General features: G+C 40.2%; 2 protein-coding genes and 2 pseudogenes across 5 annotated transcripts in view; 2 read left to right on the top strand and 2 right to left on the bottom strand.

The window, feature by feature from the left end:
- LOC148722827 (uncharacterized) overlaps positions 1-21,888 on the bottom strand; it is a 65,190-nt pseudogene that overhangs the window by 19,478 nt on the left and 23,824 nt on the right. The window lies entirely within an intron of this gene.
- Positions 349-1,507, top strand: LOC148722830 (uncharacterized; annotated as a pseudogene).
- LOC148722829 (uncharacterized) lies at positions 1,500-13,497 on the bottom strand. Of its 3 annotated transcripts, none has more exons than XM_088733200.1 (3): positions 13,371-13,497; positions 8,271-9,302; positions 1,500-7,627 (listed from the first exon to the last, which is right to left on the bottom strand). In XM_088733200.1, the coding sequence occupies exons 2-3, from the start codon at positions 9,229-9,231 to the stop codon at positions 1,983-1,985; spliced, it is 6,606 nt and encodes a 2,201-aa protein (XP_088589326.1). In that variant the 5' UTR covers positions 9,232-9,302; positions 13,371-13,497; the 3' UTR covers positions 1,500-1,982. The 3 variants fall into 3 exon arrangements, 2 of the variants coding, with proteins under 2 accessions (XP_088589326.1, XP_088589325.1); XM_088733199.1 differs by lacking the exon at positions 13,371-13,497 and adding an exon at positions 9,959-10,448; XR_015991700.1 differs by lacking the exons at positions 1,500-7,627; positions 8,271-9,302 and adding an exon at positions 11,989-12,786.
- Positions 17,625-21,888, top strand: part of LOC148722826 (zinc metalloproteinase nas-14-like) — a 38,689-nt gene continuing 34,425 nt past the window's right edge. The window contains exons 1-5 of the mRNA XM_088732526.1: positions 17,625-17,688; positions 18,182-18,358; positions 18,792-18,915; positions 19,215-19,306; positions 19,861-19,944. Of these exons, the coding sequence (XP_088588652.1) occupies positions 17,625-17,688; positions 18,182-18,358; positions 18,792-18,915; positions 19,215-19,306; positions 19,861-19,944 (541 nt within the window). The remainder of the gene's footprint in view (positions 17,689-18,181; positions 18,359-18,791; positions 18,916-19,214; positions 19,307-19,860; positions 19,945-21,888) is intronic.

Below are 21,888 nucleotides of genomic sequence, written 5' to 3'. Positions count from 1 at the left end.
GAACTAAGTGTCAAATTTTCTTGAGTATCAATATTGTCACTTTCAGCCAATTTGTCACTGTGGAACACAACAGAAAAAAAAAATATGGGTTAGCCTCAGTGTTCTCAGTTACCTGTGCAGCGTGTGGTAGGAAGAATGTTGTCAAGACCTCCAGTGAACACAGGAGTGGTCAAAGAGGTCTTCTCAGTCATGATGTCAGTTGAAGAGCTGTATTTGGGTGTCTACACACAGGAATCGGTGAAACCCACCTAAATAATTTACTGTGTACATTAGATATTCCCTCTATGAACCCAGTAACTTTCAAGAGTAGAGAAAATGAAATTGGGCATGCAGTAGAGCAAGTAGCGAAAAAAAGTTGCAAACTGCAATGTCAGAAGAAAGAAATGCTGCCATCAAAAAAGGTGTAAAAGCAGATGACCAAGGCTGCATCAATATCCCCTGCTCATATGACATGGTTTGGCAAAAACGAGGAAAGGGGCATAACTCATCCAAAGGTCAAGCTGCAGTGATGGGTTTAACTTACGGGAAGGTTATGGATTATACTATGAGAACAAAATCCTGCAGGGTTTGTGCAACTGCAAGAAAAACTGGAAAAGAAGTGAAGGAACACAATTGTCGACTCAATCATACAGCATCATCAAAGGCAATGGAGCCTATGGCAGCAGTCCATTTGTTTACTGAAAGCCTAAATTCTAGAGTCAAACTATCTGTTTCTGTCGGAGATGAAGACTCCACAACAGCTGCACATATAAAAGAGAATGTCCCTTATCCTGTAGAAAAGTGGACAGACATTGTGCATCCCAAAAGATCACTAACTACAAGGTTGTATAACCTAAGCCAACATGGAAATTTGTAAATTCATCAGCTCTCTCACAGAAAGTTGTCAACTACTTGGTCAAATGTTTTTCTTATAGCGTGTCTCAAAATAAGGGGAATCCATCAGCCCTTCAAAAATCCTTAAAAGGCATTCTACCACAGTTCTTTGGAAACCACACAAATTGCAATGAATCCTGGTGTGGTGCTAAGAGAGACCCTATTAACTATAAACACTCTGACTTACCCTATGGCAAAGATCTCTATGGTGATGACTTGAGGAAAGCTTTGGAGAGAATTGTTGATGAATATTGTACTGATGTAGTAGTTGCAAAGTTATCGCCTGGGGCAAATTTGCAGAGAAACGAGGCCTTAAACAGTGTTATAGGGTCAAAAAACCCCAAAATTAGATACTATGGGGCAAGTGCAAGTAATGACTTCCGAGTGGCCTGTGGCATCTCCCAAGTAAACCTTGGATACCAGTACATTAGCCAAACACTTGAGAGCCTCAACATTGAACCTGGTATACACTGTATCAGCCACATTGAAAGGATGGATCACAAGGCTACCCATGACAAACTTAGAAAAACCAGCATTCATTTCAAACGCCGAAGAGCTCAACTACATAAGCAAAAGTTAACTCTTAAAGATAAAAAACAAGTTAAAGAAGGAAACACACATCAAAGTGGAATAGGACTTAACTTTAATCCAAACGATTCTACCAAACTGATCCAAGAATTTGACATCATCACTTTGAAAATTTCAAGCGAGGAGCTGAAAACCTTTGAAACATGCATTCCTGAATTAACAATCAGACCAGTGGTGGAGAAATTTCCCTATGACAGAAACACTGCTTACAATTTCGTAATTTACGATATTGAAACAAACACGTGTGGAAAAACCGCAGAAATATGTCAACTTTCAGCAGTTGATCAATCAGGTTTGCACTGTTTCAACAACAGTACTATATATTGCCTTTTAGGGATGTAGAAATTCATGCTACAAGGGTTAATGGTTTAAGTGTCCGGACAGCCAGAGGAGTCAGGACCCTGTTCAAAGACAATCAACCAGTGGAAACTGCGTCACTTGGAAAGTCACTGGAAATTTTTCTAACCTTCTTGGAGAAAACTGTCAGGCGTGTGAAAAGCGACAATAATATTTATACTGTTTTAATCGGGCACAACTCTCGGGTTTTCGATACTCCGACCCTTATTCGTCAAGGTGGACATCAACTTTGTGAAAAACTTTCCTGTCGTAATGTTTTCTTTTCTGACACTCTCCCTGTGATGAAGAACTTGGTCATGGTAGCTGTCAGCAGTCTTTTCATGTTCTTCACCCAATACCTTTTGTCTGATGTTAAGTGCTCGCTTATGTGACTCAGCGGCTGAGGCGCAATCTTTAAGTGCATATTGGGTAACCCCAAGCTTATGGTAGCTATTAGCAGTCTTCTCATGTTCTTCACCATATACCTTTTGTCTGATGTTAAGTGCTCGCTTGTGTGACTCAGCGGCTGAAGTGTAATCTTTAAGTGCATATTGGGTAACCCCCAGCTTATAGTAGCTGTCAGCAGTCTTCTCATGTTCTTCACCATATACCTTTTGTCTGATGTTAAGTGCTCGCTTGTGTGACTCAGCGGCTGAGGTGTAATCTTTACGTGTATATTGGGTAACCCCTAGCTTAAAGTAGCTGTCAGCCGTCCTCTCTTGTTCTTCACCCAAAACCTTTTGTCTGATGTTAAGTGCTCGCTTGTGTGACTCTGAGGCTGAAATGTAATCTCGAAGTGTAACTAGGGTAACACCCAAGTTATAGTAACTGTCAGCAGTCTTCTCATGTTCTTCCCCCAATACCTTTTGTCTGATGTTAAGTGCTCGCTTGTGTGACTCAGCGGCTGAGGTGTAATCTTTAAGTGCATATTGGGTAACCCCAAGCTTATGGTAGCTATTAGAAGTCTTCTCATATTCTTCACCATATACCTTTTGTCTCATGTTAAGTGCTCGCTTGTGTGACTCAGCGGCTGAGGTGTAATCTTTAAGTGCATATTGGGTAACCCCCAGCTTAAAGTAGCTGTCAGCAGTCTTCTCATGTTCTTCACCATATACCTTTTGTCTGATGTTAAGTGCTCGCTTGTGTGACTGTGCGGCTGAGGTGTAATCTTTAAGTGCATATTGGGTAACCCCCAGCTTATGGTAGCTATTAGCAGTCCTCTCATGTTCTTCACCATATACCTTTTGTCTCATGTTAAGTGCTCGCTTGTGTGAGTCTGCGGCTGAGGTGTAATCTTTAAGTACATATTGGGTAACCCCCAGCTCATGGTAGCTGTCAGCAGTCTTTTCATGTTCTTCACCCAATACCTTTTGTCTGATGTTAAGTGCTCGCTTGTGTGACTCAGCGGCTGAGGTGTCATCTTTAAGTTCATATTGGATAACCCCCAGGCTATAATAGCTGTCAGCAGTCCTCTCATCTTCTTCATCCAATACCTTTTGTCTGATGTTAAGTGCTCGCTTGTGTGACTCTGCGGCTGAGGTGTAATCTCCAAGTGTACATTGGGTACAACCCAGGTTATAGTAGCTGTCAGCCGTCCTCTCATGTTCTTCACCTAATACCTTTTGTCTGATGTTAAGTGCTCGCTTGTGTGACTCAGCGGCTGAGGTGTAATCTTTAAGTGCATATAGGGTAACCCCCAGATTATAGTAGCTATTAGCGGTCACCTCATGTTCTTCACCCAATACCTTTTGTCTGATGTTAAGTGCTCGCTTGTGTGACTCAGCGGCTGCTGTGTAGTCTTCAAGTGCATATTGGGTAACCCCCAGGCTATAATAGCTGTTAGGAGTCCTCTCATGTTTTTCACCCAATACCTTTTGCCTGATATTAAGTGCTCGTTTGTGTGACTCTGCGGCTGAGGTGTACTCTCCAAGTGTACATTGGGTAACACCCAGGTTATAGTAGCTGTCAGCCGTCCTCTCATGTTCTTCACCCAATACCTTTTGTCTGATGTTAAGTGCTCGCTTGTGTGATTCTGAGGCTGAGATGTAATCTCGAAGTGTAACTTGGGTAACACCCAGGTTATAGTAGCTGTCAGCCGTCCTCTCATGTTGTTCCCCCAATACCTTTTGTCTGATGTTAAGTGCTCGCTTGTGTGACTCAGCGGCTGAGGTGTAATCTTTAAGTGCATATAGGGTAACCCCCAGATTATAGTAGCTATTTGCGGTCACCTCATGTTCTTCACCCAATACCTTTTGTCTGATGTTAAGTGCTCGCTTGTGTGACTCAGCGGCTGCTGTGTAGTCTTCAAGTGCATATTGGGTAACCCCCAGGCTATAATAGCTGTTAGGAGTCCTCTCATGTTTTTCACCCAATACCTTTTGCCTGATATTAAGTGCTCGTTTGTGTGACTCTGCGGCTGAGGTGTACTCTCCAAGTGTACATTGGGTAACACCCAGGTTATAGTAGCTGTCAGCCGTCCTCTCATGTTCTTCACCCAATACCTTTTGTCTGATGTTAAGTGCTCGCTTGTGTGATTCTGAGGCTGAGATGTAATCTCGAAGTGTAACTTGGGTAACACCCAGGTTATAGTAGCTGTCAGCCGTCCTCTCATGTTGTTCCCCCAATACCTTTTGTCTGATGTTAAGTGCTCGCTTGTGTGACTCAGCGGCTGAGATGTAATCTTTAAGTGCATATTGGGTAACCCCCAGCTTATGGTAGCTATTAGCAGTCTTCTCGTGTTCTTCACCATATACCTTTTGTCTGATGTTAAGTGCTCGCTTGTGTGACTCAGCGGCTGAGATGTAATCTTTAAGTGCATACTGGGTAACCCCCAGCTTATAGTAGCTGTCACCAGTCTTTTCATGTTCCTCACCCAATACCTTTTGTTTGATGTTAAGTGCTCGCTTGTGTGACTCTGCGGCTGAGGTGTAATCTTTAAGTGCATATTGGGTAAACCCCAGCTCATGGTAGCTGTCAGCAGTCCTCTCATCTTCTTCATCCAATACCTTTTGTCTGATGTTAAGTGCTCGCTTGTGTGACTCTGCGGCTGAGGTGTAATCTTTAAGTGCATATTGGGTAACCCCCAGTTTATAGTAGCTATCAGCGGTCTCCTCATGTTCTTCACCCAATACCTTTCGTCTGATGTTAAGTGCTCGCTTGTGTGACTCAGCAGCTGAGGTGTAATCTTTAAGTGCATATTGGGTAACCCCCAGATTATAGTAGCTATCAGCGGTCTCCTCATGTTCTTCACCCAATACCTTTTGTCTGATGTTAAGTGCTCGCTTGTGTGACTCAGATGCTGAGGGGTAATCTTTAAGTGCATGTTGGGTAACCCCCAGGCTATAATAGCTGTCAGCAGTCCTCTCATGTTCTTCACCCAATACCTTTTGTCTGATGTTAAGTGCTCGCTTGTGTGACTCTGCGGCTGAGGTGTAATCTCCAAGTGTAAATTGGGTAACCCCCAGCTGATTGTAACTGCTAGCGGTGTCCTGGTGTTCTTCTCCAAGCAATCGAATTTCGATGTCGAGTGCACGCTTGTAGGACTCGGCAGCTGCGTTATAATCTCCTAGTGCGTATTTTGATAACCCTAATTCGCAATGTGCACGGGCGGTCTTCCTATCTTCTTCACCGAAGAGTTCCAAGATTATGGTTAGAGCATGTTGTTTTGAACTGACAGCTTCTGAGAAGAGACGCAGGCAAAGTTGATTTTGTCCTCGAAGCGAATACCACTTTGCTAGAGCCTCCTTGTGCATACTTAAGCTGTCGTGCTCTTCGTCCGTTGTCCTTTTTTGTAGTGAACTTAGATGATAGGTGATAAGTTTCTGAGTTAGTGATAAACCTTCCTGATAATTATGCGAATTTTTGAGCATGCTAATGGTGTTTTCTTCAAATTTAAACCAGCCCGGTTTAGTCATTTCATTGGTTGACTCAATGCCTTGAAGCATTCCGAACAGTAACTTGATTGAAAACTCAATGATTTCAGCTGAAGATATTTTTGCAATAGCTTTGCTCACAATATAGGTCACTCCAACTTGAACTGGTTCGTTTCCAAGATTTTCTGTACTTGAGGGTACTCTGTCTTCATTCCCATAATTTGCTTCTCCATCATTGTCCGGAATTACTAATAAATGCATGTCTCCTGCTTCTCTGCATTCTTGCACGGCTCTATCATAGAACGTGGCTGACATCTCGTAATCGCCTTTTGCGCATCGATAGAAAATAGCGAGGATTTGAAGTATCATAAGTCTCAGAACTTTGTGTTCAGCAGTTTTGCTCAGAAGGGAAATAGCTTCTTGTAAACTTCCTACTCCATCTTCCGTCTTTCCTACCACAAGCTTATAGATGCCAGAGTAGCACAAGTGTTTGCCTTTCTCTTCTGGACAAATGGTAGCCGTTGAACTTTGAAGTTTACTGGCCTCCGAAAGCAACAGCTTTGTTTTTCCACTCTCTCTCCAGGTCATATAGCCGAACGCTTTGGACTGAAGTAGTTGTCTGTGGAGAACAGTTCGTCCAAGCTGGCTAGCTGCCTCTATTGCCGATTGAAAAATCTTTTCAAAACTAGGTTCGTTGTTGAAAAAAGCAGTATCAAGAAAAAACTCGGCTTTTGCCAAAACTTGAAAAACTCTGTCCGCTATCTTGCAATCTGAACAACCATCCATCAAACTTTGGACAATGCTTCTTTCATCGTTGAAGAACTCGATCAATGCTTTCATGGAGTGTCCTGTGAGGAACATCTCATTAAGTTTCTCAAGAAATCCAATGTAGAATGATAAAAAGCGAGTGTTTGCGTTCAGAATTGTTTCTTTCATGATATGTTCACCCTTGTCTCTTGCAAATGACTGTAACAGTTTGTGAATGGAGAACTTATCCGAACTGGAGCTTTTATCCAGGAGAGCCCTCCCTTGCAGTCTTCCCACAACTTTCTTGGTTTCGGTGAACCTCGTTAGTCCTAAAACAGCTGTGGCAATCTTAAGATCAAATTTATCTGGAAGAACACTCAAGGACACCAGTGCTTCTTGGTCCTGCGAAGAAAGTCTCTGGAAAGACGATTCAAATAGGGTTTTAAGTCTAGCATCACTGGTAAATTCTGGGTTGTCCAACAATTCGAGTGGGTTATTTTTTGTCCGCATTAAGTCGTCAAGATCTGCACTACATTGGACGGAATCCTCGGGGAGTGACTTACACAACAACCATATAGCTAAGGGCACCTGCCCACATATTTGCACGATTTTTGTTGGTTCAGAAGCGCTCAAATTTGGAAGAAGCTTTTCCACTAACTCTTTTGAGGATGAGTTGTCGAGTTCTCCTATTCTGATGGACTTGTGTCCATGTAGGGACATATGCAAATAGGCCATTGACTCCCGAGTGGTTAAGAGAAATTTGACCTTTTCGCTACGGTTGAGAATATCTTTCAGCAGATTCACAGTCTCCTCTTTTATATTTGGCTCGCCACATTCAAGCAAATCATCGGCATTATCGAGAATCAACACGCATGGATCCGATAGCCTTTTAAAAATGAAACCAATTTCATCGGCAGGTGTCAAATTCTGATTCTCCGATTCTCCGGTTCGAAAGTGGCTGAGTAGCTTTGAGGTTAAATCACCTTTTGACTTAAGCCCACGCAGTGAGATAAAGTAGACAGGTAGCCCGCGATTTTGAAGTTGGTGACCAACAACGATTGCGGTAGACGTCTTTCCAAACCCTGGTGACCCCCAGACTGATACGAGACGGGTCGACTCCGAAGTCACGTGACCAATAATCTCTTCACATTCTTTGCCACGGCCAGTAAAGTTGGGAGGAAGATGAAGTCGTAAAGCGCATGGTATAAATCCTACAAGGAAGGTTTGTTTTAGGCAAAAAATATAATTAAAGAAGCGCCTTTGACATGATAATTTAGTATGCACTTAAAATTTGTATTGGTACAAGGGAAAGAAAAAGAAAACACAAAACCGAACAAATAGATAACATTCAACTGTGCTCTATTCTGTAGCTTGTGGTGGCATTTAGCATGGAAGAGGCATCAGTTGAGTAGATTTTATGTTTGTTCTTTTTATGCACATTTAATCATTTAACATGTGGCACAAATGCGTTATTCAGTAGTAAAGATTGAAATGAACTTAAAATCCAGACTTCATGTGACTTCTGATCTCTTTCTCACAGGTCACCCTCATTCTTGCGCTGATAAAGGCCATAGAAATGGATGAATTAGATGAAGCAGTATTACTGTCTTATGAAAGCGTATTTAAAACCGTAAAATCTTGAGAAAAGAAATTCTGAGCGGTTTTTCACGCAGTTCCTTTTTGCCTCGTAACTAAACTTGTTTTCTCTTAGCATTATGTGCCAAGGAAATGAAACGTCTGTGAAGGACACTAAATCGTGAGTAATGTGAAAAAAGGTGTAAATAATCACCAAATCGCCAAGTTGAACCCTGAAAATGCATGGTTCAAACTGTGATCACATCAGTTGTCATTTACCTGAAATTTGCTCCTTCATTAGGTCTTTCACGTCTTGGCTTAACTCGACAATATTCTGAACAATCATTCCTTGACTAGCAGCGATTGCCTCTTTCAGGTTCCCGGTGTCTTGTTTTTGCGATCGCTGTAGGTTGTGTAGCTCATCTTTAACATCTTCCCTGACAATTCTGCTTTGAGCTTGAAACTCGGCAAACTTGGTTTCAATCTTTTCTTGGGTGGCAGCATTTGTAGATTTGATTGTTTTCCTTACGTCTTCAGCACCTTCCTGATGAGATTTCTGTATAAGCTGCAAGTCATCCTTAACTTCTCTGAGGAATTCGTTTTCTTTTTGAAGCTCTGTTCTGACGTCATCTTCTAACTTCCGAACTTTCTCGGTAGGAAAGTCAGACTCAGTCAAACTTCCAACAGCATCAATGGGGCTAGTGCTAACTCCCAGGGCTTTGATCGCGTCCTTAGCGAGTTGAATGTATTGATCGAATGTTTTTTTGTCTAATTCGGATTTATTTAAATGACAGAGTGAATTTCTCAACATTCGAAGCTGATCGATTGCCAATGCAAAGGTTTCTGCTTTATTTCCAGTCGGGCTAACTACAGAAGAATGGAAAGTACCACGTGGTAACTTACAGGGCTTCAAGTATAACTCATGGAGTATCCTGTGATGGCCTTTGCTGTCTGGCAAAGCAAAGGAACGTGCATAGATGGTGGCTTGGAACAGGGATGTACAATCCCATTCATCATAGGAGATATGTGTGGGGACCTTGGTTACTCCACCCTCAGTACTTAAGAACAAGTTACGCACCGCATTAGAGTCATCCCAAGGCTGGAAACCGGGGATTGACGCGAAAGTATTGTTCCACATCTGTTTGAAAGCTTGGCGTAATGCTTTGGGGATTTCATTGAGTGCGACGAAGGTAAACTTGAGGTAATTCAATTGCTCGTTTGTGAAAGGTTGTAAAGCCATTCTACTGAACGACCAGGTCTCGCGGAATTCCGCTCAATTCATCGATTTATTTAAGCCTTCGCCAGTTAAGCCTGAGAAAATAAAAAACACACAAAGCTGAATGTTAATTCCATAAGTTCCATGCTATTCATGATGGATGGGTTCTCTTTACAAATGTTTCCTTTTGATTTTTTAGAAAAAGGTCACTTTACATCTTGCTTTGTGAAGCACTTTGGTTGATCAGTTTGTGAACTATGGCTCCCAACGTGCCTCACGCGCCGGCAGCAGAAGAAGCTCAAGGACTTCAAGAAGGAACAGAATCTCCAAACATTCAAGTCTTAGTTCGTGAATGGAAATATTAGATTAGGGATTTTCGACGGAAGTTTCTAGACTATATTCTTTTGCCACCGCAAAATTGCAATTCTATAGCGGACTTTTGGGCGAATGTTATTAATTTAACTGGGCTTCACTACCAGCTGCTTTTCGAAATATGAGTTTGCAAAGACCACTCGAGAAAGAGCGTCCGAACTAAAGCCAATAATTTAAGCAGATACTAGTATAGAAGACAAGAGGGCCCACGACCGCGGTGCGTTCTGGCTCAAATGTCGCTTCAATCCCATTTCTATGTGATCTCCGGGTGAGGGAGGATCATGAAGTGCTTGCCCTAGAAAACAACTTTCTTTTAGCTGGTCTTTTTTGACGCTGCTTTCCTCTGTTTCGTTTGAGCTTATTTTCTGTGCTATCTTACCTGGGGAATTCCAGGTACTGCCAAAATGCGTTCTTTTGTTCATTGCTGCCTATGTAAAGTCGGAGAGGAACAATTTCTAGTCAAATCTGTCAGTTTCTTCGATATAGTAAGGCTATATTACCAACTTCGCGCGAGCAAACAATTACAGCACCCAGCTTTGCAAGAAAAAAATTCCGAGAAAACAGGTAATTAGGTGTACTTTTTGGTCAAATAGAAGAAAGGAATAGTAAGAAAAGAAATAAGAGAATGAAGTGCGACTCACAGGGATTTGCATGCTTTCATCCATCCTCGGAGACCCAGGGGCTGACTCGATTTCAAGTTAGGGCATGAAGAGCCCCTGGGGATATTGTCTTACAAGACAAGTTCCAAACGGTCGCAGTCGTTCTGCCATCTGATTGGTGCCAGAAAATCTTTGTGTTTTTCTGCCCAAGCAGAGTGAAGTGTGCTTTAGAGTCATTTCGTGTGTTTTAACACGGAGATATACTACTAGCTCAGTTGCTCGCTATGATTGTTTGGACCGTGCGACGGAGATTTGCTTGAGGTGAAAAGTTTCAGTCTCGGGCCTCTCAGCACACAATGTAAGAGAAATCGATCAGATTGTCAGCGAAAATCTTACCGGAAATTATACTGAATACTTTCGCAGGTATCACTAGAGAACGTGTTTTAAAGTTTGCGAGGTTTGTATACAACACGATAGTTGCAGTCATTGATATGTCGCTTTAAACGTCTAGATTTTTTGCATAATTTGCTGTGACTGAAACTTTGCCAATCCCGTAAAGTTATTTCGTCGCACGGGCAACGCAGGTATGTCGAGCAACTGGCGCTTTCGCCTCCGTAGCTTTCTACTTTCTGTGCGCGCCAAGATCTAATCTTAGTAGTAAAGTCGTACACAATGCGGCCAAGGTTGCAGAGAACGTTAAGTTCGTGGACCACATCCAGCAAGTGAAGAGAAAGCTTGGTTAGCTAATTAAAATCTGAACAAAAACTTATTAACGAGATCATCGTGGGAAGGAGAGATGTTTTCGGGAAGTTACCGAAGGGGTTTGGAAAGAGTTTAATCTTTCAACTGCTGTCTAGAGTGTTGAAATTCTTGAGCTAGGAAGGCCACGGATTCTCTTCTAGTCCCTTGGACATTGTCATTTCACCTCTTCTCTCGTTTGTTGAAGACCAAGTTAAATACCTTTGATCATTGGAAATCGATCCGATGCTGTTTTCGGTGGGAAAAACAAAACCAAAGACCAAGAAATATTGGATGGGAAGGGCGAGTTTGCTTTATTGCAAATGTCAGCTTAGAAGTACAGGTTCATCTACCCACATCTAAAAAGCAAAAGTTCCACGCTTAGCTTTTCTTTTTTTTCAAGCGAAGATGAGATTAGATTTTGGCACGCACAGAAAGTTGCGCAAGTACTAGTTGCTCGACAAACCTGCGTGGCCCGTGCGACAAAATAACTTTACGGGATTGGCAAAGTTTCAGTCACAGCAAATTATGCAAAAAATCTAGAAAGATTTAAGCTTAAATCTCGTTTAACGTTTAAAGCGACATATCAATGACTGCAACCATCGTGTTGTATACAAACCTCGCAAACTTTAAAACACGTTCTCTAGTGATACCTGCGAAAGTATTCAGTATTTTCCGATAAGATTTTCGCTGACAATCTGATCGATTTCTCTTACATTGTGTGCCGAGACTGAAACTGTTCGCCTCAAGCAAATCTCCGTCGAACGGTCCAAACAAACATACTGAGCAACTGAGCTAGTAGTATATGTACCTGTTAAAACACACGAAATGACTCTAAAGCACACTTCACTCTGATTGGGCAGAAAAACACAAAGATTTTCTGGCACCAATCAGATGGCAGAACGACTGCGACCGTTTGGAACTTGTCTTGTAAGACAATGTCCCCAGGGGCTCTTCACGTCCTAACTTGAAATCGACCCACAGCCCCTGGGTCTCCGAGGATGGCTTTCATCCTTACAGCAAAAATACAAGAATATAAATTGTATAATTATTAAAAAAAAAATCAGTAGCCTCGAGTTATATTGGAAGGGTTTATCTTTGAATTCTCAGTCATTCTAGTCCGTATATATGGCAATAGGGAAAAAGTGGACTTGAACTTTTCTCTTCGAAACGCCGCAACCACATGGTAAGACCGCCATTTTGGGAATTGTAAAGATAATGCACCGCAGTAGCAGGCCGCACCACCTGAGCTTTATGCAAGTCCATGGCAGTCTTAAATACTGTGATGAAATAATCTAAGTTTACTCTTAATGCTTCACTTGTCATCACTGTATCGGATCGACAAGGATTTTTCAGGGATGGGAAAATTTATCAGTTTTTCATGCGGTTTTCGCTTTTGATTGAATTTTTTTTTTTTTTTTTTTTTTTTGCAGTTTTAAGGTTTTCAAAGATTTTTTTCCTATTTCCCCCAACCACCCTGTGACTGATTAAGTTGGAATATAAAGCCCTTTCCAGTAAATTTAATGCTAAAAGCTCACTGAGAGCATAGAACTTCTAATTTCCCTAGGCGTCCACTTGGTTAAAGCCAGAGAAACATAATTCCTCAGCATATTTGACTAATTTTGTAATTCCGATCAGCTATCTCGCAGGATCATATCGCATTTGTTTAATGCCGCTTGATCAAATGTTTTCACTCGCCTCTCGTATTATAGCTTCAATACTACGAATTTGGCCTCAGAAAGAGGAGCCTTGTACATCTTCGGTCAGATAGCACAATTCATAACTTTTTATATCCAAGCAGAACGGTACTTTCGATCTGTGGTCTTGTTCCTTTGCAGTCTTGTTGAAAAATTCTTTCCGCTCAGTAACCCTGAATGCCAAAACATTAAAACACAATGTGGTCACGAAGCTGCTGTTATAGTTGATCAATCCTTTTGTTTTCTCTATTTTTAACACTGTTTGTTAATTTGAAAACCGCCTTATTACATGATCAGTTTTAAGTCAGTTTCGATAAAGAAGTCCCTTTGTTGTATCTTCAAAACACTTTGAAAAAGTCTACCGAGGGCATTGAAATGTTTGATATCCTTCGGCGTATTGTTGGGATAGCCCTTTGCGTACAAAATACCGATGCAACTATTTCAATGTTGTGTTGCATACTTGCATGCTAAGTGAAATTACTCAAAAAGCAAAGATATTGAACATAAATCAGCGCTATCTGCTTCCTAATTTTTCATATATTGAACATCAATGCACCTTGTGCACCGTCGATACATACAACCTTATTCGATGATTTGACATGTAATACGCGCGGACATTTAACGAACTACGTAGTATTTTCCCTCGGCTCATTTCAGTGATATTGTGATTCCGCTTAGCCACTCAGCGGAACCGTATCACATTTAAAGTAGTACAGCTTGATGACATATTTCAACACACCTCTCGTATTGTACTTACTTGAAGTTCCCTTCGAGAAACAAGAAGTCCTTTAAATCTTCGATTAGATCACACAGTTCAGCTTAATCCAAGCTGGACGGTACTCTCGATCTGTTGTCTTGTTGCTTCGCGGCCCAAATATTCTTTCCGCCTAGTAACCTTACAGCATGACAAATGAGCATGAGGTCACGAAGCTGTTGCCATAACGACATTCTTTTGTTTTGTCTATTTTTAACGCTGACCTTTTCAGTTCGGAAACCGAAAGCGGATTTTTCCCCAGTTAACGTAAGTTAATGAAAACTGTCTGAAATTTATCTCCGGACTGAAAAAAAATTTATCACCATCATCGAAAAGGCACAGAGACAATATAAACACCAAGTTCGTTTCCAGTATAACGAGGTCTTCCTAACCTGCTTAAATTTGAAAAAAACTCGCTTCAGAGGCCACCGCTATGTCTGATTTTACCAACCAAGTTGATAATGTAATTTGGCCAAAAAAGCTGACGTTTCGTTCGTTAGCCTTTCGTCAGAGCGTTAGCCCTTCAATCTGACGAAGGGCTAACGCTCCAAACGTCAGCTTTTAAACTATTTGCAATGGCCAATTTGCATTATCAACTTAGTTGATGAAACCAAATTACCTTGTTACCCCACCAACGCATCACCAGATTTTCTTTAGAAAGTTACCTCCTTTATTCACCACAGTGTGTCTTTCCCATTTATCTGGGTGCTTACCTCTGAAATGAAACAGTCTCAATTCTCATTAAAGCTTGTGAATTACGAAAGTAATGAAAGGGTTGTAGTAGTTAGGTGACTAGCATGTAGGTTTCCGTAAACATCCAGGCATTTTTCGATTGAATGGCAATAGACCGCTGGGTATCTCCTGTCTCCGCAGGCTCAAACGTTCGTGCAGAGTACTTTCACTCTGCTTTTGAACGATAATCGAAGGTTGATCAATAGGGACCTTTAGCATCGCACTTACTGCGAACGACAAACGGCTGCTGGCGGTTTGAGGTTTCACGTTTGCCGTCGTCACCAAAATTGAATTTAGCATGGCGTTGACGTCTTTTGGCGGGAAATGCCTACCTTTTAAGAGCCTTTTTATTTTCTTCAAGGTATTTTGAGATAAGGCCATTCATCCTTTTTCTACATGCTCGCCCTGAGAGCACAACGGCTTTTTTGTCCTCCGAAAAAATAGGGGAAAGTACCCTCGCAATTTCCTCATAATCAGCGGGACACTTTGGCCTTCGCTGGGTCACTTCGGTCGCCAGCATCACGTCTTGGCCATCTTAAAGGCATTTTCTAGAAATAGATTGATTTAGAAGTCCACATTGATTTAGAACTCCATAACTGTGCTTCTTTGCATGCGCAATTTTAAGAACTTCGAGCCGCCACTTTGTTTTCAACCTCTTTCCCCACTCGACTTTCTTCCATTTAGATCATGCAAAATACATTGTTTTTAATCACAAAAAACGACAGTTGCATCCATAAAAGGTAGAAAATTCTTACTAAGAGTGTCAAAAGTAAGTTGGTTTCGTTAAGCGGCCAAAAAACCTTCCCGTAAGTCACAAGTTACGGCTTGAGCGCCTTCTTCCCGTCGAAACTGGAACCGCAAACTACAAACGCGACGGCAAAGCGGTGGTCACGTGACCTCCTAAGGTTCGCCGTTTGCCGAAAACGTGATGCTAAAGTTCCCTAATATCTAAATTCTAACCTACAATGTGACTATTTACTAAGCAAATAATTAGTTTCAGCGGTTTTCTTTCTCAGTATAGATGGGTCAGTTTCGACGCGTCGTCGGAGAGTCGGCGGCTTATTAAGGTTTCAACTCGTCCTCTATTTTTTGGCTTCAGCAAATCGCTTGGCGATGTACTTTTTCACCAGATCATAGGACACATTCTGACAACAGGTTGTGAATTACAAATAGATGCGACATGGGAGGTCATAGTTAAAATACAGTGTAATGAACTGAACAAAGAAGGAAGGAGATCGATAGAGAAACGATTTAATTGCAGACAATGAGCTTGAAAACTTTTCCAAATTTTCAAGTTCCATAAACCGTAGGGTAGCTCTAAATCTTAGCGCGGAAAGAGACTTTAAAAGTTGCATTTTTGGATCATTCCCTTTGTAACTTTCTTACTGCTTTTTAGCGTGTTTTTTTCATTTCTTTTCATGCAATTGTTTGGTGTTTTTTTTTATCATGCTCTTCTTCTTCAGCTAAACCCGAGATAAAACATGTCAAAGCGTTGAATTAAAAGAGTAATGGTTGGCCAATCTTTTGTTTTCCGGCTTTCAGTTTGATTTCATTTTGATTTAATTTTGAAAGACGTTTAAGTAGGCGGAAAGTAACCGTAAAAAAAAAAAAAAAGAAAAAAAAGAAAGAAAAAGGAAGAAAAATAAAATAGGTAAAAAAGAAAGACGCAGTTAAAAGAAAAACCGCAAATTAAACAAACTTCGCTCAGCAAACCCGTAACGTAGCAACGTGATACTTTGGAGAGCTTTTAATCTACTCCCACATGTGGTTAATTTCTTGCTCGAACTTCGTCACTGAAATGGCTCCCTATCCACAGCTACTTCAAGCTCTGTATCCACGTACAGGAAACGATATGGATCAACGTTTTCCAACATCGAAAAAATAAAGTAATCCTTGCCTTTTACTCGCTGCTTTAGCTATTCGAAATTACGCCATAAAAGTCTTTTTTCCCCAGGAAGTAGATTTTAAACTGAGCGTGTAGGGTTTGAAAGAAACGATCATTCAATATGTACGTAAATATATATATATATGGGTCCTTCATTGTTTCATATTTCCTTTAACATTTGAGGTAACTTTTGAAATTACGTCAGTAATCTATTTCTTTCATGGGAATAGTGATTGAAAAAAGCGAAAGGTTAAATATGCTTCCTATACTCATTATTAAATGGTTCAACATAAATATGATAATCATGATGTAACTAAAAGTCTTCTTTTCGAACAGATATATATATTGCATTATCTTAAAAGGCCTCATGTATCTTCTCAGTTGGTTCTATTGTTTTATTGAAGTTTATGAACGCTGAACAAGAACAAAAACAACAAAGTTTATTGGCACTGTAGGATTTCAAAGATACAACTTACAGATTGGACATATTGAGACAATATCTGCTATCCCAAAATAACTTTTTAACCCGAGGCTAGAAATAACGTCATATTGAAGTTGGCAGCGAATACTTTGCGTAAATACCTGAAATACCGCGGGTGAGTCATTGGTACAACGGCCTTACTTTCCGTTTTCATTGGAAATTTTTCCCAGATATTTTTCTCCTTCAATACTTCTAAACTACGTCAATGCATGAAGTATTCCTTTGCACAGGAACTGTTAATTTCAGCTCAAGAGGTCATTAAAAAAGGAAGGCAATACATGGCTCGTCACTGCCAGTTATCATAATCCAATATCACCGCGTTCTTTTTAGATATTAGCTTGTCTATATATTATATGTTATCGGTTGAATTTATCCTTAAGGTGTTTTTAAACGCTAAACCCCCTTCATAATGAAAAAAAGTAGAAGAAATGGCTCTAACTTATACTCAGTTAGCTTTTTAAAAAATTTCTGCCCGTGGTTCAAAGAGACTTTCAAACTCATTCAGTCATCTGAAGTTCCTTCTAAAGTTGAGATTCATTGAGATATTCTTTTTTGGATATTTACACGTATAACATTTAGAGCTTAAGCTAAGTATCCCAGTTTATCGCTGATACAGTTTTCTTTTATTATATATGCCTGCCGTATTTCAGTTTTTTTTTTATTTCTCCCATATCATTTCGACAGACAATCTTGTAGAGTGCTGAGAGGATTGGTCGATTTAAGTGCTATATCCATGCTTTTCTTTTTATTCAGTTATTCATTTATTCATTTCTATATTCGCAGCCGGTGTGTGGTTGACGATTTTATCAACCCAGACAATGGCTTTAATTTTGAAAGAAGCTAAAACATGGGTTAAACGAACGCAGTACCGCTGAAGTCATTGTTACTCAAGTGTAGACCAAATTTGTTTGTTTACATTGCAGATGCACAATCATTGAGCGGCTTATCTCTTACGAAACACTTATATATTGCTTCTTTCAAGCGTACACGAGTATTACGAAAATAGTTGAGAATCCTAAGTGGTTCTAACCACTGTCTAAATCTTATTCGGCACTCTTGATGTTGGACGTTCCAAAATACTATATATAGCTGAAGGTATTCTAGCGTTTCACCGGTAGTTGTTTTTTAAAACACTCCTTTCTCCAGAGTTAAGTTAAAGATGAGGTGGATTTTCGCTCTTCTGCTGCTGAGGTCTGTGCTTAGTGCATCACACAGTACCGATGGTAAGAGTATGTGCGTCATTAAAACATATCAAGCAGCTCATGGAAGTTAGGGTCGGAAAATGTGCCTGTTCTGTTTTAGGAACAGCCAATTACCTGAGTTACATTGCGACCACCTGACAAGGGGACGATTGCACTGCATTTCAGTATCCTAAATTATTTTTTTTACACTTAAAAGAAGACATGATTCAAAATATCAAGACTGACCAATCGAAATGGAGAGCTTGTTAGAATTATTAGCGCACAAAAAAAAAGCCGCGATTATCTACAGCTGTTATATAGTAAAGTAGGGGTAAATATCGACTGCTTTTCATCGGAAAAAATCTCATCCGTTAAGCATTATGAAAATCGATCTATAAGCGTTGGAAACTCTGAGCCCAGCACGTTAGTGCGGCAATAGAAATTAAAGCGATCTTTTCATCATGTCGTATTCGACAAAATATGAGCTGCCTTAGGCTTTGTATTATATTAAATCCTTTATGATTTCTCTTTTTAGAGAATTTTAGTATACGAAACTCTAGTCTGTTTGAAGGAGACATGATTCTCCCGAAAGAGCAACAGGAAAGAGCAGAAAAAGAATTGGACATTGATGGTTCTCGCCATAAGAGAGCCACGTCAAGATCCAAATTGTGGCCAAGGGGAGTCATAAAATACAAAATCAATATAAACCTCGGTAATTTCTTTAGAGCGTTTACCTGTATCCCTAGACCATCATTATGTTTCAACAAGAAGGGGGAAGGAAAGTTAGAGAACCATGATGTCATACGAGTCGGCGGATTCCTTTTAATTTGATTTGACTTTAAGCGCTCGGGACTCCATATTTTGCTGGAGAACTATTTTGGATAAAACAATTCCTTTTTGAAAATCCTCCCAATTTCCTTACCGTGTACTCTTGGTTCAAATATTTAAGTCAATCAACCAATCAATCATTCAATCAGCATTAATCTATCAATTTATTGGTCGAATTCTCAATTGATCTCTAATTACGGAGCTAAGTTTCCTTCTATGAAAGTTGTGAACCTTACGCTGAATTGACTAAGAAGGAATTCGTTGCCCAACTTCCGCAAAAATTTTTTAATCGCCAACCAAAAGTTACTTACTTTTAGGTCGAAAATCCCGAGCTATGACAGCCATCAAAGCAGCAATGGCGGAATGGAGGGCGAAAACTTGCATCCGGTTTAAGAAGAGAACAAACGAAAAAGCTTACATCCTGTTTCAGTATAGCAATCGGTAAGTAAGTATATGTAGCAATCACTGTTCTGAGAAGATTTAAAATCTGAAAATCATTGCACGTCTAGAAATCCATTGATCCCAGTAAATAATACTAGCGATGTCACTGTTATTCATATTTCACTACAGATGAGTGCAGGCGATTCAAATATACATTACGAAACGTATGAAAATTTGTGCTGAAAATCCCATTACTATCCAAGATAGATTGTGTGTGAACATACGAATGCATTTACTGTTTATATGGCTATTCTTGAAATGTTAAAACACTGAAAGAATACGCCATTTCTATACACCAGCTGTGCATCATTTGTGGGGAGAACCGGCCGCCGTCAGGGAATCTTCCTCGGACCAAGATGTTGGTTGAAAGGAATAATTGCTCATGAAATAGGTAAATCCATAGTGATGTTCCGCCAAAAGCCACAGTAGGGTAGAGATTTTCAGGCATTTCATTATAGAGGTGCACCATCGCCTAGAATGCTGTTGTTTTTCGCGACATGTGCTTAGAGTGCTCAATTTAAAAAGCTTTTAAAATTTTATTCGTAACTGTCGGAAATCTAATGATCTTTTTCATTTATCTTTGTGTTACACGTACTTTGTTAATCTCTCCAGAAAAATTATTTTTCCTAATCAGTGTTGTAAAGTATACGTTCCTGATAATCAAGAGTTTGAATTATGATAACGCACTTAAATGACGAAATCCATGTTCAGTTAATTTTTTAAATGTCCTGTACAGTCAGTAAAATTCCAAAACACTAATAAGAACCTTTTAACCTGACTGCGATAAATCTAGGTTCCTGTGGGGTTGTTTTCATTGTATCGCCTGAATAGCTGTTACGATGAAGAGTTTCAGAGTGACAATTTAAAATTCTTGCCAAGCTCGCATTCTTAAGCTAACAGTACCTGTGATATGGCTTTTAATATATAAAGTTTTACTTCTCTCAGGGGATGCAATCGGATTTTATCACGAACAGTCTCGACCTGATAGGGACTCTTATATCAAAATAAAGTATGAAAACGTCCGCCCAGGTAAGCATTGATTTCCGAAAATTTCCAAGTGATTGTTGCACCAGTTCACCTTTAATCTATTTTTCACTCAAAGTGTGAACGCACTGCGTTTCTTTGTCCTTAGCGATAGTCTTTCTCTCTCAGGAGCAAAGAAAAATTTTCACAAGTACCACCGTTCAAAAACTGACTCACTTAGTACGCCATATGATTATGGAAGTTTGATGCATTACAGAAGTAAAGCTTATAGCAAGAGTAGAAAGCCAACGATAGTTGTTAAAAAACAAGGGGTATGTTTAGCCATCGTTATCTAGAGTCTATAGTTCAAATTCTATTTAAATACATAGTTGTTCACGCAAAGAATTGCATCATTCCTTTTATCCCAAGATCTTATTAGAAATTCTCCTCACTATCTGTCATTCCATTCTTATGACGTCAGATCGGAGAATTCGTGAACGGATGTACCAATATTCCCAAGATTGATATTTTTCTTTATTCTCATAACTCATCTGCTTGATATTGTATTAACATTGTTAGGAGAATTTCTGTCTTGGTCACTCATTGGAGTTAAAGGGTTAACGTCCCTGATCATCTATTGCTTACTCCACAGTGGCACAATCGAGAAAGGCCTAGTGGCGAATCCGGACCTTGAGCTAAGGGGGGGACCCAGATTTTTGTGTGTACATGTACACCTGCCGGCTTTTCTTCCCTCTGCGTTTATTTATTTCCCAAAATAAGAGGGGGACCGGGCCCCTGGGTCCCTTCCCTAAATCCGCCACTGTTCTAAGCTTAACGCTATACACAATATCTATCACGAAATAGATGGCGGGTATTGTCAATATCTGAGCAATTGCGCACCCACCCCTCCCCTAAACCAACACTAACCCTAACTTGTCATCAGTTGACTATTGTTCGGTTATGGAAGGGGTAGGTGCGCAGTTGCTCAGAAGCTGACTGACATTGATCCGCGTAGCAAATCAGATTGTACCATTTGTAACAGATTTTCTTTAAACTGATTAACACGCCATCTTAAACATTCTGAAAGGCTAACGCAAAAAAAAAAAAAAAAAAAAATACCGATTTCTTTTCCGGGTAACCATTGGTCAGAGGAAACGTTTAAGTCTGACTGATGCTCAGCAGGCGAACCTTATGTACAATGCAGAGTTTAAACAGAGAGGGAAAGAAAAAGGACAGAGGGGGAAGTTAAAACCAGTACAGCTGCAAAATTTTCAAATAGCTTGCACATCCCTGTGGAGAAGTCGAACAATTTTTATTGTCATCGTTCGAATCCAATTATCATGTCAAAATTGCACCATTCTTATCATTCTCCCTTCAGTTAAAAAATGATTTGGATTTTCTTTAAACAACGATTTCTCTATAAAACTGTCAGCTACTACAAAATTATTTTCCAAACGAGTTAAGTTGAGAAAGTAAGAGAGGGAGATAAAGTGACGAAAAGGACTCCTGAGTTAAATTTTTCGATATGTAAACGCATCTTGCTCTGTATGCATATACGATTTTCGTATCATGAGCAGTTTTAGAAGAAGTTGGCGTTTATTCATATATACGAAATGAGCCTGTCCGTATTTAACGATGAACGGAATATCCTTTTGGAGGACTGGGTAAACCTGTCTCTTTTAGTAGAAGCAGTCAGTCTTTCTGATTGAAAATGAATTTACTGCATTTTTTATCTATTTTCTTTTTCCATGCATATATAATTATACAACAGAGACGAGTTTTTAGTCAATGATTTCATGCATTTAAACCGTAACCAAGTTTTTCCTCCCTGTTTTAGGGAGGTGCGAGGACAGTACTCGAAAATGTCGCTATCAGTCTTGGAGACGTCGATGTCAGCAAAGTACATACGTCAAGTCTAAATGTAAAAGAACCTGCCAACTGTGTTGAGTTGAAGGACACTATCCCCGTCCGCCCTATTGAATTATTTGACATTACTTATTCCCCCACTTA

Source organism: Stylophora pistillata, chromosome 9 (genome assembly GCF_964205215.1).
Source record: "Stylophora pistillata chromosome 9, jaStyPist1.2, whole genome shotgun sequence".
Taxonomy (NCBI): Eukaryota; Metazoa; Cnidaria; class Anthozoa; order Scleractinia; family Pocilloporidae; genus Stylophora; species Stylophora pistillata.
The sequence above is the reverse complement of the archived record's forward strand: the minus strand, read 5'-3'. Positions and strand labels throughout refer to the sequence as shown.

What these genes read in the sequence shown, in the direction of transcription:
- LOC148722829 (XM_088733200.1), bottom strand. Translation starts at nt 9,231, where the DNA reads ATGGCTTTACAACCTTTCACAAACGAGCAATTGAATTACCTCAAGTTT. An exon ending in AATGAAGGAGCAAATTTCAG is followed by an intron (nt 7,628 to 8,270) that starts GTAAATGACAAC and finishes CCTTCCTTGTAG; the next exon opens with GATTTATACCATGCGCTTTA.